The sequence below is a fragment of the Chroicocephalus ridibundus genome, chromosome 4 (assembly GCF_963924245.1).
Source record: "Chroicocephalus ridibundus chromosome 4, bChrRid1.1, whole genome shotgun sequence".
NCBI classification, from domain to species: Eukaryota; Metazoa; Chordata; class Aves; order Charadriiformes; family Laridae; genus Chroicocephalus; species Chroicocephalus ridibundus.
In genome coordinates, this window is record NC_086287.1 from 56144204 (window position 1) to 56160341 (window position 16138).

Genomic DNA, 16138 nt, shown 5'->3' on the forward strand with positions numbered 1-16138 from the left:
TTACGTATTTTTGTGTTATATGAACTGAAAGCAGCTGACTTCACTGTCCCCTATATTGAACAATGATTCTGCTAAATCCAATTCTTTACAGAGAAAGAGTTGTTCCAGAAGTCAGTGTGGAAATAAAGATTTTGAAACTTGAGCAATTCACATTTATTTTCCCCCCAATAATTGGTCTGCAGGGTATTTCTGAAATGAGCGACTACATGAGACAAATAGGAGGAAATCAATTTTTGAGATAGCACAGATAAAAAGAAAATTTCCCAGGACTATATGAATAGACCAATGAAAGTGTTTCTCCATTTCTCAGTGGAAAGGCAAAATTAATAAAATTTGATGCCAAGAAAGCCAAAGGGATCACTAAAAGGTGAACTATGAGCAAGTGTCTTCTATTTTACCTGTGAGAAAGAAGAGCTCAGCCAGAACCTCTTGGAAACTGTTAGTTGCCTGAACTTGCTGAATATCACAGTAAAATACCTGGAAACCTGACAGAACAATCTTGTTGCCATTAGCAATCCTCCTTGTGCTCTTTCAGGGGCTGGACAAGACACTGTAAGACTGGGGAAAGACAAACAGTATCCAACATCAGTTCTCAGAAGGCAAGTGACTGTCCCAAAGAAAAGAATCTCTTCTCCATGTCCCTGGTGGACACAGCCTTAGGAAATGGCCAGTGGAATAAAGCTATGCAATAAAGCTAGCAGGTAATGGAGATGTCCTCATTCGACACTTTCAAGAAGAGACTGGATAAAAGCCCCTGTTTGGGGGGTCACTGGTGTAACTGGTTGTATTTTAAACAGATGCACGGACTAGATTATTTCCTGAGGTCCTTTCCAGCTGCGTTTCTCTATGACTCTCATACTCCATAGAATTAAACAAGTACAGCAGTCATTGTGATTTCAAAGCCTTAATTATTTTGTTATTCTAATGAAATGATCCTTACTATAGCTGTTGCCACAGATGCAGTGACTGACCAGTCTACATTCACCCTTTCCATGCACTGTCTGTCTACCCAGTGCATGCAAAATTTATCTGGATGATAAAAGATTAACGCTGCTTTGAAGTTACTTTATGGCTTCTGACACACATCAACAGCCTTTCAAAACTTTAGCGAGAGTCCACAAAGAGACAATTCCATTATTTACACAATCGAATTTAAAAATCTTAAAATGACACAGCCTCTTTTGGATTTTACTTGTTTTACTTAATGGGCCTCTCGACATAAAAGCATTTTTGGCAGGCACACCAATCGTCATTCAAGTAAAGGACTGATTTAAAACAGCTGATTTTCTTTTCACCACCACCTGCTGCAACAGTGCAACATTATGCTGACAAAACAGCATACAATTCACAGTACACAGGCTGAAGTACCTAATATTTCTTCTTCCAGAGTTTAAAACCCCAGAGCAAAGCTGATTATCCAGGTACTTCTGCTCTTGGCATACCCTCGTGTTCCCTCCAGCCCTGGTTCAGACCCCTGTAACAGGCTGAAGTAGTAAAAACACGGCCAAATAGTTCAGCCTTGGAGATGAAACCAACAGGTACATGGCAGAAGGGTGATAAAAATAACAGAAAAAAAACCCCATTCAGTACATAAGAACTTACATTTTTATTATCCTACTTTTCTAATTGGTGGCAAAGGTTTTTCAGAGACACTCAATAAGTTAATTCACTGAGTATTTTCATACACGGCAATAACAGTATCTATGAGATACAGGGGAAAGCAGAAGAAAAGGGATAAAATATGTTTATTTTGAATTGTTGTACGGTAAATTCTGGGAACAAGGAGACCAAAGTTGAAAACAGAGTTATAACAGCTAAGCCATGTAAAAGGTGTCAGAGTAAGTTGTGGAAGTTCTCTTCAGCTGTGGTGAGGAGGAGCTGGTTATTTCAAACGAAGGGCAACGGACTTGCCAGCTGGGCAAGAAAATCAAGCACGTAGCAGCCAGGTACGTTATCTCAGAGGGCTCGTATGATGCGGAGGACCTGAAAATGCTGTGAACACTGAGCTGCACCTGCTTGTTAGCATGCTAATTACTCAATTAATTACTTTGCTCTTCAGCACCTGTGTGGCTCAGCCTGGGGCCTCCTTCCCCTCCCGCCACCACCCCCTGCTCCTGCCGGTGTGGCCCCCAAGCACGAAGTGGGGCTGCCGAGCGCTTTCAGGTATCCCCCCGACCCTCTTTGCCTCAGGGAACCGCAAACCTTTCCTCCAGCCCCTGCCCGGAGGTGATCCCAGGCCACCCGGCCCCTTGCGGGCGATGCCGGCGGGGCGGGAGAGCGACGGCAGGGAAGGCCTCGTCCCGCAGGTGCTGCAGGGCGGCGCGGAGCCGCCTCTCTCCGTCCCCTCAGCCTCCCCCCGCCTCGGGGGCGGACCCAGGCCCAGCCCAGCGCGGGGGCCGGCTCGCCGCCGCCGCCGCCTGGCGGAGCCTCCCGCTGAGCCGAGCCGGGCCGGGCCGGGAGCCGGCGGAGCTGGAACTGGTACCGCTGCCGGTCCCGCTGCCGCGGCCGCGCCCGCCGCTGCTGGGGGAGGCGGCGCCGGCGCCGCGCCCCCGCGCCCCGCCCGCCCCCGGCAGCAGCAGCGGCGGCAGCGGCAGCCTCAGCAGCTCGGGCAGCTCCGCCGGCAGCACCAGCGGCAGCACCATGGATCTCTCCTTCATGGCCGCGCAGGTGAGCGGCGGCGGGACGGGGCTGGCGGGGCGGCGGCGGGAGCATCCCCCTCCTCTCGTTTTCTTCTCCCCACTCCAAAGTTTGAGGGGGCGAAAAATAAGGTGGGGGGGGGAAGTGGGATAATACGGAGCACGGAGCGGCGGCGCTGCGTGAGGAGAAGTTGGCGGGAGCGGCACCTGTTGGCGGCGGGGCCCGGCCCGGCCAGCGCTCCGCGGCGGGCTGTGGCAGCTCCGCCTCCGATAACCAGAGATGGGATTTTTTTTGGGTCTTCCCGTTTTTTTCCCCCTCTGCGTTTCGTACGTGCGTCTGTGTGACAACAGCCTCGAGTTGTTGTCTTGGCATGTAGAATCCTCTGGGGCGCGCATAGAAATACTCTTCCATTTGCCTGAACGAAAGGTTTAAATTGGGGCTAAGTGCCGGGTTTCAGCTCGGGGGCGCGATCACGGGTATTGGTGCTCCATGCGTTGGTGCTTAATATCCTGAGAAGCATGGGGTGGCTATAAGCCACCCTAAGCCAAAAATCATCCCGGTGAATCCGGGTGGATTCGGTTCTTAGGTGGTGCAGTGCTTCAGAAAGAGTCACGCGCGCTCAACATCCATTTCATATTTTTCCAGGACTATTTCTTCTACTCGTGCAGATATTTTATGTATGTAATTGTTTGGGTTTTTTTCAAAATCATAGAATCGCCTAGGTTGCAAGGGACCTTTAAGATCATCGAGTCCAGCCATTAAATGGAACTATTTGGATCCAAGCTTGAGCTTTTTGACAAAAAAGGTGACCCACTATTTAAAGGTGGAGCAGGGGCCAGGGAGGCTTTTCCACACTGTTGCTGCCTGAGCACTGACTTCATCTGGGTCAAATTTGGTGGGAAGCAAATCTCATCCTTGCTGATTTGTTCTGTTTCTTTAATGCAATGGCTGTTTTGTTTTGTTCCCTTCCTAAAGTCTACTGCTGAGGGGGTGCCAGGCTCTGCCTTTCAGAAGGTAGCAGGGGGCTGTCCAAGAATCTCTTCCGTTCGGAGGTATTTCTAAGAAGGATATTTTTTCTTAAGGAAAACCACAATGAGTAGGAGGGAAGCGTCGTTTCTACCAATTTGAGGTCTTCCTGGGAACTGGAGTATTCAAGGGAAATTTTGCCTGTGTCGAATCACTTTCCTGTTGTCCTTCTTGGCATGATCGGTGAGCTCCCTGTGTCCACCTTTTGTTCCCGAGCACTGAGTTGAAGCGGAATGTCCCCATTGCAGAGAGGCAGAGGTGCAGTGCCACGGCAGGCTCCACCAGGGACCAGTGGTGTGTGCTGAAGCTGGGACTGGTGCCCCCTTTCCCTTTCTATGCTCTCCCACATCCCACGTATCTTCTACCCTAATTCTGTGCGTTCGAGGAGTCACAAAGCTGTGTGCTTTAGTCCTCTCAGAAAAGTTCCCTGTGTAAATATGTCTTACACTTATTAAGGTTACTGATTTACAGTGAATTATGTGTGTTTCTTCCTGATCCTCTGGGGTTAATGTATTATTTTTCTTTGTCAATTGTGACAAAGAATAATTTTTTTTAATTGTTACTTTGGTGAATTTGCGGAATCTGCATTTCATTAGGTAACATATTTGTAAGGAAGAAAAGTATTTATCTTAAAACCCTGCAGGTGGTAAGGCTATCTGTGAAGTGAGGTTCACCCTCTCTGACATGGGTACAGATCTCCTGTCCCTGAGGCAGAAGCCTTGGTCATGTTTCCCCTCTCCCCCTCTAGACACCACCCAGCAGCATGGAGATGGGGACAAGCTGCAAGAAGACTGGGGTACTGTTACACATAATCCTTCCTGCGGCCCCATACGCCTCGGGAGGAAAGGATGGAATACCTTGGAGCTGTCTGTGCCACAAAGCCCTTTGGGTGGTGAGGGGAAGGTGGGAGGCAATCAGGGTTCTGGGTGTCTCTCCCAGTGAGGACATAGGGCTCACCAGGTCTGCATAGCACAGGGCACGTGGAGAAGTCCTCTGGGGGTGTATTTGTCTAATTAACGTTTTATGAGCTATAGGAGTGGATTTCTTGGGCTCATCTTCTACTGGAGAAAACAAATCCAGTTGTTAGGTTGCCACATACAGTGGATGCTACACTTAACCTCTGTTACTCCTCTGTCACAGGCCTCTTGTACCTTTCTCTCTGAACTGGGCAACCCTTTCCATTCCTGTCACCACAGTGCTGTTTAACCCCCAGTGTGTCACTACTCTAATTTAGGTATTGCTTTTCTTCAACTTTTTTTTTTTTCCCCCCTGCTATATCTTGTCTTTTTTTTTTTTTTTTTTTTTTTTTTTTGAATCATCTCTGTGGCATCTCTGGTGGTGTGGTCCATTGAGATGACCTTCAATAAGAGACATATGAGAACAGAAGAGAATTACTGACCTGCGCTCCGTGCTTCTAACAGCTTTTAAAGATGCTCTGCCATCACACTTATTAACATCTTTGTGGCCTACGCTGAGGATTGCATTTTACCTGATGAATACCAGGTATATTAATACTTTATACCAAAATAGGTAACGCCTAAATTGAGGTGCTTAATGGTGCAAAAGCAATGGTTACCTCTCAAGTTAATTTAGTTTCTACAGGATACTGTAGACTGCTTATGTTCCTATGAGTTGCTTTTGTGTAGTATTCTTATCATGCCTTTGCACCGCTCATCGTGGACCCAAGTTGGCTTTGCTAGATGTCTTGTGAGACACCGTAAATGATCTGTACCTTAGGGGCCCTCTGAGGTATGTGCCGAGACAGGAGGCCTGTGTAAGTTAGATTTTTCAGCCTCAGTGATACTATAGTGTGTTACGGAGGCTTAAAATCTGGCCTCCTCTAAAATGCATAGGGTGAAAGTGTAAGGCTTGGTAATGCAGTAGTTAACAGTGTGTTTTAAGTAAAGTTTTGGTGCATTTGCTAAAAGGCTCAGTGGGTGAGAGTTTGCACATCTGGATAACTGTATTGGTGTGTTTACCTCTTCATACTCCTGAATGCAAGGAACCCAGCCTTCTAAAAGCACTGGGTACATAAAGCTGTACGAATAAACTGCAGCTTTCATATTCAGCCCCTCCCCTCCTTCTTAAGATATCTCTGAGACGGTTTGTGCCTTGGAGGCCCTGAAACCATTTCATGTGCCAGCAGAAAGATAAATGAAATGCCCCCTCTGGATGATGTATTTGATCCTGTAGAAAGGATAACGTTTTGCTGATAAAAATTGTTGTTGTGGAACAGGAGATTGTCAGGTCGTAATGCTAACAAATCTGTGCAGTGTAGATACAGCACGAGGGTTTAGATGCCCAGCTTAAGCAACCACATCTGAACACCTCAGCTGTGGTACATTTATTAGCTGTGTCATGAAGAACAGCTTTTGACTGTTAACAATTAAATCAGTTGTTAAAATAAGCCTTTTTGCATCTGTGTGTTCATCGGTCGTGCAGGCTTGGGTGTCCTCTGTTCTGCCGGTGCTCTAATTGATTTTGGTTAAGGTCAGTTGTGCTAATAAGCATGACTCGCATCTGGTTAAAGCCTATTAGCTAGTGCTTTTTTTTTTTTTTTTTCATTTTTAAATCCGGATTTTAATTAATGTAATCCTCAAGATACTATGCCAAAGATGCTCAGCCACTGCTGAGCGGTATGACTGGCTCATTTCTGTGTGTTGCTCAGTGATCTCAGAGTGCTCTTGTAGTCTAGGTAACCTCAGAAATAGCCTCTTCTTATAGGTAGAGACTTTTCCTTCCAGTGTAAAAGCCTGATTTTAGGGGGTGCCGAGTGCTGGGTCCAGGCTAAGAGCAGTCACTGCTTTTCAGCAGGGGTGCAGGGTTTGCTGTCAGATGCCCAGCGGTGAGCTACCCTCCTCCCCGCTTCTGACACACTGGAATTAATATCCATTTAACAACCAGCTAAAGCATTTCTGATGGAAAAAGCCGTAACAATGAAAATTGCATCTGGGTTAACGGGAGCAGGGTTGAAATGTGTATTCAACTTGAAAAAATAGAGGTGCATAGTGGGGAAAAGAACTGGGAAGCTAGGGAAGGAAAAAAATGATGTCATGGTCTTCAGTATGATACAAATTGATAGGAGCTGAACAGTACCTGCAGTCGTAATGCCAGTTCTGTATTTTTCAAGATTTATGTTTGCAATTTCACTTTTCCTTGAGTGATTTCTGTAATTTTTGCTTCATATTGAAAATAAGGAATGGATTTCTTTAACTTGCAATATTTTTATGGTCGGGTATGTCTCCGGACAGTAAAAATACTACTTTAATTGTCAGATAAATGTTCTTTTCTTTTACATATAGAACAGGGAAAAGCTAGTCAGACCCTTTGGACCATGGCCATTTCTGTGGATTTTTTTTTGGTCTCAGTCATATATAGTTTACATATGAATTATCTGTTGATTCTTTATGTTCAAAAGCTCTTTGTAAACAACTTCTGAGGATTTGAATTACATTAAGTTGAATTCTTTATGCTTAGTTTCAATGTTTAAAAGTTGTATTTTTGTAATCTTTAATTTCTGTTGTGGTGTTGAGGATTTTTTTTTTTAATAAAAAAACCCATGACATGCTTCAGGAACTAGAGAAACAAATGAACAAGTTTGGTACAGAAAGCAAAACCATTTAAATAATAAAAATAATTTAAATTTAATTGGTTTTGTGTTCTGTATTACTCTTCTAGGATTTCAGGTCTGGTCTGGTCAGTGATCATTCAAGTCACTTTGGGCCTTTCATTGCATTGGCAGTAGTTCGGGTCACTTTCCCCAAAACAGCGTGGTGGGTCTTGGTACCTTGAAGAAACCCTTAACTGTCTGTAACCATGTCAGTATAAGAAGTCCAAGGCTGTCATGCCTCCATATTAAATATCTATTATTACGAGCTGTGTAACTGCTGGAAAGCACTGGAATACACCATAAACAGAGTTTGTTTAGGATGCGTTTGACTTAATGCTTATATTTTCCTGAAGACGTGGACTGCCTATGTCTATGCTGCAAAACTGGTGTGTGTGCAGAGGGTGTGCTCAGCATTTTTGGACACCCAGCCACCTGAACAGAGCTGCTGCATTTCCAGAAATCCCAGACATAAGGGCAGTATCCTTTAATTCCTTTCTAATGAGATTTCTGGATGCTAGAGGATGCACAATTAGGATATGCTGTGCTCCGCTGTATCAGCACAGAGGAAACAGAGTGCAGGATAATCCTGCATCTGTTTTCCCGCTTTTTCGTTGTGTATTCTCTATCTCAGGGGTCAAGAGGGATTCAAAGCCTTTATTAGCTGTGTGCTCTTTCTACAGCAAGGTAATCTGAAGGTATTAAACCAAGCGGGTTTAGATTTGTGGTTTTGGTAGGTTATTCCCACCAGCTCAAAACTGAATCCAGGCTACTTGCTCGATGTGAGCTTGCATGTGTGTGTGTGTGCACCATATATGTGCTGAGAAAGCTGAATTCGTTGCCTGCCTCCACAGAGAGACCAACCTTTCACTCATGCTCCTACTTGGAGAATCTATGCATGACAGTGCTGAATGGAGTGGTCATTTGGAAGCTTTGAGATTAAAGATAAAAGTAGAATAAATCAGTCCTATCAAAGAGTGCGATTGCCAAAAAATAAGCTCTCACGTGTAGAATCAGGATTTAAAGATGCATGAGACTCTTCTTGTCAAAAGCTGCCTTGATTATAATCTAAGATCTAAGACAAAACCTCTTTGATCCATAGCATCAAACATTAATAATGTTAGCTAGGATGATGTAGGCATCCTCTTACATGCCCAGTTCACTGCTCACTTATCTACAGCATAACAGAGCACTGACCATTACTCTACCAGCTCAGCTTTCTTCCAAAGGTTAAAGTAATTTTCTCTGGTATCCTTTGATTCCTTCAGAATGTCTTGACCTATAATAAATAGTATCAAGAAGCTGAAAAAGCAGATCTGAGTTTAACTGAGGGTATCTGAGGAGCTCAAAGTACAAGCTTAAATTCTCATGCCTCACTGTGGTATGGCACAGCCACAGGGAGCAGCTGTGTAATCCAGATGTTGCAGAAATCCCGCTCTGTGTGCAGAAACCCGTGGTGTCCTCATCCGAGATATTGCTAGCAGTTGAGCTGAGAATGATCTTCTGGAGAAGTCTCTCTGCTAGCTGCTCGGTGCAACTGCGCTAGAATTTTATTGCGGGGGGGTGTGGGGGGGGACATGACGGATGGACATGAGGATTCCCTGCACCTTCTTTATGGCTGCAGTAGCAGTGCATACTGCATTTCTGAGTCTCGTATAGCAGAAATTTCTGTGCCAACAAAGCTTTTGAAAATTCTGCGGAGATTTGGGCATACTGGTTTTGTAAAGTGTTGATACTGCACTTTGGAGGAGGCTGCTGTTCCAGGATTGCGCTTGTAATTGCTGTCAAAAATGCTAAAAGCAGTGATTCCAATCCAGCAAAACACTTAAGCACTTAATGCACTTGGAGCATGTGTAAATTGTTCCAGTAACATCAGCAGGACTGTCCACTTGCTTAAAATGAAATATTTCAAAGCCTGGCACAAACGGGGTGAGAATGCTTTAAAATTCATAGGAAAACGTCCTAGAAGAGCAAGTGGAGATCTACCATTGGTCATATTATTAATCCAGGGAAGGCTGGGACTATGTGTTTTGGAGTCACTGTATTTCCATCAATTAATAGCATGACCAGTTTCTCATAGGAATGCTGGAAGAGGAGGATGCGGTAGGAGGGAAGGAAGAGTAGGATGTGGCTTATGCAGTCTAGTTATGTGCACCCCTGAACAAGGAGCACAAGGAGGGTTAGAAGACACTTAAAATAATATCTTTGTGTTTCATGTGCCAATTAACTGTGATACTAATTCTCTGAAGTGCTTTTTTTTTTTTTTTCTTTTAATCAGTTACATGGTTTTGGGCAGATGTAAGCTAAAGAGTGCACAAAGGGAGCAGATCTCATGGATTTCCACCTTTGTTGAATGTGGAAAGGAGATCTGCAAGATGTCTGCAGATGGACACATTCACATGCATTGGATAGATAAAGCAGGAGCCTTTCACAACACAGTTGATGGTGGCAACATTGTACGCAGAAAATAGCTACAGATGGCAGGTGAGAAGAATGAAGACTGCAGCAACCAAACACATTGCTTGTTCAGGTGTCTGGTATTTCTTTAGCAGTAAGAGCCCAACCCTGTCGTATACTGTGCAGCGATGCTCTTGGCGGATGTGATGAGAACTGAGTTTCTGGGTAGCAACTGGGTAGCCTAATGGTATTGGGTCCTCAGAATCCATAAGCTAGAAAATCTAGATTGGTTATAGATTTTTTTTTTTTAAAAAGCTTGTTTTGGCTAATCTAAGCTGAATTTCTCAATTAATTGGTGATCTACAGACATTGAGCATGACTGCTCTAAGTTTTGTTGGAAATGGGATGGATGCTGGCCATTAGGAAGCTGGTTTCACCATTTAACTGCTCCTAACATTATTCCCATAACAGGCAAAAGCCAAACAACTCTAAATGATTCAAAGGATTGCATGGGATTTAGTAAAGCAGCGTGATGCTTTGGTGACCATTGGTACACCGTCAAATAAAATCATTGATCAAAGAAAACATCAGAGCATTCAAATGAAATGCAGTGGTGCAGAAAATTAGAACAGCAACCCAAGTAAATTCAGCAGTGACCAGCTCTTTTAGCTTGCTAACGTCTGTCTGCTGGGACTTAACTTTCCTTGAAGGTATTTTCTGTCATAAATTGCGTTGTCTGCCTAAGCCAGTGAGGTCTGTGGGAGTCCTCTGTCTGTTGTTTTGGCAGGCCTCTTGGTTTGATAAGTGCAGTATGCTAACCAGGATGAGTGTTAACCCCTTCCGCTGTTCACAGGAGTGATGATTTTTTAAGGGTCTCTTTTGAAATAGGGATGGAGTTCTATTGTTTTAAGTGGATGCATACTCAAGTGTGAAAGGACAGTCCTTGAAAATTGGTTGCAAACTGATGATAGTTGGGTCACCCGTTGTTGGCTTGATCTACTTCTTGTGCTGGTGGATATGTCAGGAGTTCCTCCATTTCCGTGGGGTAGCATCAGGATCAATGCACTGGAAGCCTTTGGCAAACATGATCCTGATGTTGCATATGCAAGTTGTTAGTACTTGGGTACAAAAAGGGTCAGAACTAAGTGTGTGAACTCCTTGCCATCTATTTTGAAGATGCTTTGTGTCCAGGGTGTGCTCTACTGTTCCTTCTGATGCTGCAGTGAACAATGAACAATACCTGCCCCTACACTGAGCATTGAATAGGAGAAAAACCTGTGGCCAGCTGTGATGCCAAGACCAGGAGCACTGAACACTTATTGAATGTGTGTTCTGCAGCTTTGGAAAGATTACGGGGGGCAGAGCCAACACAGGGTGGAAGATCTCTCCTCTCAAATATGACCATGCGGCATGTACACGGCAGCCAGAACTGATGCTGTTAATGGTAGCCACTACCCACTGTTTCTCTTGCTGGCTCGCACACCCACACGATGTTTTCAGGTCTGTCTCGCAGCACCGGCTGGTTGAAATGACGCATATTCTTAGGCTGAATCTATTCTGAAAGTTGAATTCCCCACTCCTTAAGCTGACAGAACCAAAACCTGCCAAGCAGCAGCTAATTAGAAAACATTAATGTTACAGTCACTTCAGAAAAGCTCAGTGCCTCTTTGCAGTAGGCTGTTGGATACAGGATCAATTATTTTTGTTTTGCAAGTAGATTATCTCCAGTTTGGAAAGGTTTTAAAAAAATTTAAAAAACGCTTTTAACCTCAGCTGGTTCTGTCTGTGATTTTACTTCTAAGCCTTTCAGATGTTAGGAAAAGGGGAACGGTCTAGGAATGAGCCATGCATGGCTAAAACAAAACCAAACTTCCATCAACTTCCATTGTGACTTTTTTGTTTTTTTTTTTTCTTTTCTGCCAAAACAACAGGATGAGCGTTTGCAAAATGTGGGAAGATGTGCTGAGCCTTGAGATGTGCTGGGTTCTAGGACTGATAAAAGCTACCAGCCCCACAGAGTCACTGCGTGGGAGTAGAAAGGAGAGACGTGTCTCTTTGTAAACCTCATGTGTAGAGGTGTTGAGGTGTATATTCAGAGAGAAAAAGTAACAACCAAACTGATGAGGAAGCAAAAGTGTTAAAATGGAAAGCTTTAAAGGATTTCTTAAAGTGCAGCCAAACCCATGGACTTGGAGCTGCTGATCACACTGAAATTCTCTTAGCCCCCAGTTAAGTGTATGCTTAAAGTATGTGAGTAATCCTCACTACATCTCTGTTTAAAGGAAGGATAAGTGCCTTGATAATCTGCAATAAGTGGCAAAGCATTTTGAGGTATCATGCTCGCTTTTAAAGAAGAGCTACTTCCACTTGAAATAAATTAGGTTGCTCCTTTCCTCTCTGTGTCTTCTGCTCCTTGTAATTTCTTCTGCACTCTTTTCAAGGATTTTCTCTCACCTTTTCTCTTGGCAGGAGAACACTTTACACACGCATGCAACTTGGGTCTGCTGTCGTTTTTGGCTGTCTTCTTTCTGTCTCTCATATCCTTCTTCCTTACCTTTTGTAAATTTTTTCAGATGCTATAGCTGCACCAGCTCAAGTCCAGATCCCACGAAGATTTAAGCTTAGGTCTGTAAGATGAGAGCCAAAGAGTAAATATTTCTTCTGTTCAGGGACAGGAGATGAAAATGGATCAGAGCAGCAGACTAAAACACTACAGTCGCTGAAAATGTAAGTGTAATAAAAAGAGTGAGTGGCAATAGATGTAGAATCTAAATCCTCAGGAATGGAAATGTCACCCATTCTGCACTGTTTTGTGTTTTGGTCCTTCTCCAGCTGGAGCAAAGCAGCTGAGAACTCCAGCTTGAAAAGTTCTGAATTCTCCTCTCTAGATGCTGAGCCTGGCTGTCACTTGGGAGAAAAATATTGAAAATGCATTCACAAACACTCGTCTCTCTTTATCTGTCCTATGGTATCTTCCCCGCCCCCAGATCTGGAGGAAAACTTTATCAAATATGTGGTTATTAACATTAAGGCATGGCAAATAGTTGTTCCGTAAGAGGAACCGGGCTGTGAAATGGTTCATTCTGCATTGGTGTCTGAGCCATCTGATTGAGCATGCTGTGCAACTGTGCAGATGGGCAAGGCAGTGAAATCCTGCACTGATTTGCTGTCAGGGTGGCAGATGTTTTATTCTCCTGGTGCGTTCTCTGGCATTTCTCAGAGACATGAAACAGAAGCAGAAAAAACTAAATTGCTGTGCTCTCTCTCCCTTGTTGTCCAAGGTAGTTTTGCAACTCATTTCTCCTGTAATCTTATGAAGTGTGAGAAGAGGTATGCGCCTCCTGACTTCTCGTACAACTGTGCCTTATACTTTCACAGGTAATCTTTGCCCAGCCAGCTATAATTTTCAGGCTGGGTCGTTTTCATGGTGCATGTCTTGCTTATTGCTTTAGTGTACTTAATACCCTTAATGGTGCTTCAGAGATGAGCTTTTGGATGACTAAATAAACAATTCATCCTCCAAAATATTTGTCTCCTGACCTCTGGTCTGCACAGTACATAGCTAGCAGAGGAAGAGGGCATAGAGAAGGCAGAAGACAACATGCTGATGTAAGCTGCTGTCTAGGCTGCCACGATAGCAATGCCTTGCTGTTCCTGAAAGCCTTCAGGTACCAGCATGTGCCACAGGGAATGCTGAAGAAGCGAAGGGAAATGGGAGACCGCTAGCAAAGGTAGTTCTGGCCAAACTCTGATGTCTTCCTTGAGCACACGGCATGGCACGATTTGAATTGCTATAGAGAATGCTGGCTAGCTCATGGGAACCAGCTCATTATTTCTGAAACTCTTGGCTTTGCAAATGGCAAAGACAACAGTTATTAAAAATCTTAAATTCAGTTCTAGAGGAGAATAAATGGAATGAGGAGGGTCTCTTCTGAAATGGAAGTTGGTCTTGTCTTGCCACCCGATCTTTGACATTAGAAAACTAATCACATAGTTTTATGCTATAAGTTTAGCCTTGCCTCAGCAAGAGTATTAATTTTGCTGATACAACAGATTCAATAATTTCTTAGTGTTAGCTTTTTTAATGAAATAAAAAAAATAAATCCATACTTTGTATAGCACATTGGCTATCAGGGTAATTCTGCTGGATTCCACCACATCCGTGATATCTTTTTTACAGAAATATGTAACATTTAGGGTATGGGTGCATCTCCATACTTATTCTAGAGATCTATGGAACCCTACAATATAAGCGGTAGTTGGGCATTGGGCATATGCTGTCAATTTGGGTGAGACATGACTGAGACCTTGGACTCAAACACTGGTGATCATCTGTGGTGCCTGCACTCTGTCCCGCAGGACCGTGGCATGACCAGGGAGGAGAAGGACCGTAATGGCATGCTGCTGCTTGTCCGGGCTGGGCTAGCATGGGCGTGCACACTTGGGCTGGCAACTAAAGGTGATATGGCTGTGTCTGTCGCCTACGGGTGGCTCCAGGCTACTGCTGTATTTCAGGGTTGTTGTCCAACTTCTACATCCAGCAGTGACTTACCACTTACTCTGTTCAACCTCTGATGTGTTCTTTGTTCTCATAAACCTCAAAGCTTCTTATGAGAGTGTAAAGTTTCACCTGCAAATAAAGCACAGGGAGAGGGAGGCAGTTCTTCCCCACGATGCCACGGAGGAGATAAGGGTCTTACTGAGAACTGATTCCCAATTCGGTACTTCCTCAGTGGGGAAGCTTAAACCGGCCGTGGGTGTCAGAGGCAAAGCAGCAAATCCGTCTTATGTCTCTTGTGTGCAGTCAGGTGGCCCAGAAGATGCTCAGAGCATCCCTTGAGTTCTGGATATTGATAAAGTTCCATCTTTAAGCTTACAGCTTTGCCTGTCAGTACTGGATTCATGACTATGACACTCACAGATTTTAACTTTTTTTTTTAACTATAGTATCATTTTCTTCAAAATGAATCTAGCGGGTGATGTTACTAAAGTTTGGAAAACTGTGACTGTCAGGCTCTGCACCATTGCAGTAAAGCCTGGCCAGCTGGCAGAAAGGGGTGTGCTCTTCCCCAAAAATAAGCAGCATCTCTCTGACTGCTGATTTTGACAGAAACCCTGGTGTCAATTTAAGAGTAGTACAGCTTATGTATAACTCTTCGCCTGAGGACTTTACTATGCTCCTGTCAGTCCTAGTAGCCATCCTGTTCACTGCCTGTCTGGCAGGAGGAGTGGAGCGGTGACAACGGAGGAGATGCTGCAGCTGTCACACCCATTTACAGCTTCTCAGTCACTGATGTGAGAGTAAACAAACGCGGTATTCGTGCAGTTGCATGGTTAGCAATTTATTTTTAAAATCAGTCACTTGAAAAATACCAGAGCACAAGTAAAATAACGCTCTCAGCACTTCCTGTGCGGTTTGCAACCTAGTGCTTGACCTGAGGGTTTCCCTCTGTTTCTGTTAATTTAATATAAGAGTTAAGGTATAGATTACATCCTTACCTGGGGAAAGCACATGTTTCTCTTCTTAGTAAACTTGTACCTAGATGGGATGTGGCTCTCCAAATGCAGGAACATACTGATTCCTGTCTGCTGCTGCCACTTTATTCCCTGATTTTTATTACCCGCTCTGCAGTGATGAGTAACTATCTTACATGTAGGCAAGTGATATTTACTGTAAAAAAGGCTGAGTGAATTAGTTGTTGAGCAAATGTTTAAAGAAATAACAATTAGAGATTGCTTTTTGTTTTGTTTGAAAACACCAAGGGGGGAAAAAAAATGAAAACATAAACATTTTCTCTTTAATAGCCAAGAAACAAATGCTCGAGCTCATCTCTTCCAGCACTGCATCCTCATAAATGTGGTCATGAAAGTGGCTGTATTTAGTCACTAAATCTTTAATAAAGTCAAACAATATCTGACAGTAGACCATTTGTAAACGAAGGAGTAAGCCGGGGAAGTTGACAGGATTAAAATCTGTGGTGTTGGGGTTGAAATGGGACAATCCCAGATAACACAAGGAGGGTGAGCCCCTAACAACCCACACAGACACAGTATCTGGGGACATGGATGTTGCGCTCTGGTTTTCATTCTGTCTCTGCTTTCCTCCTCCTCGGAGCTGCGGAGGGGACCATACAGAACGAGCATCTCATGGCAGGAGCTGCATTTTTGGCTTGGAGATGAGAACAATCATCCCCTGAGTGTAGCAGCTTGGTTACACAGCCTGGTCATTGGTAATAGCCCTTCAGCAGCTGCCTTTTGGAGATGTCCTCCAGTACAGTGGCTGCTGCGCAGGGGTTTTGTAATCAGGCTGAGCTGCAGCCAGTGTTCCTTACTGGGACTTACTGATCCCTTAGCATCTCGCCTATCGGTCAGTTTCTGAAGTATGTGAGAAAGAGCGTGGTGCTGTGTATTTATAAACTCAACCTGGATGGCATTTTCAGGGATGTGACCTTAGAGCTGCAATGAAACATC

The 16138-nt window shown here is 44.2% G+C and overlaps 1 protein-coding gene across 1 annotated transcript in view; it reads left to right on the forward strand.

The window, feature by feature from the left end:
• The first annotated feature begins 2415 nt into the window (after window positions 1–2415).
• Window positions 2416–16138, forward strand: part of C4H14orf132 (chromosome 4 C14orf132 homolog) — a 45103-nt gene continuing 31380 nt past the window's right edge. Inside the window, exon 1 of the mRNA XM_063333097.1 lies at window positions 2416–2667. Within this exon, the coding sequence (XP_063189167.1) occupies window positions 2641–2667 (27 nt within the window). The 5' untranslated portion in view covers window positions 2416–2640. The remainder of the gene's footprint in view (window positions 2668–16138) is intronic.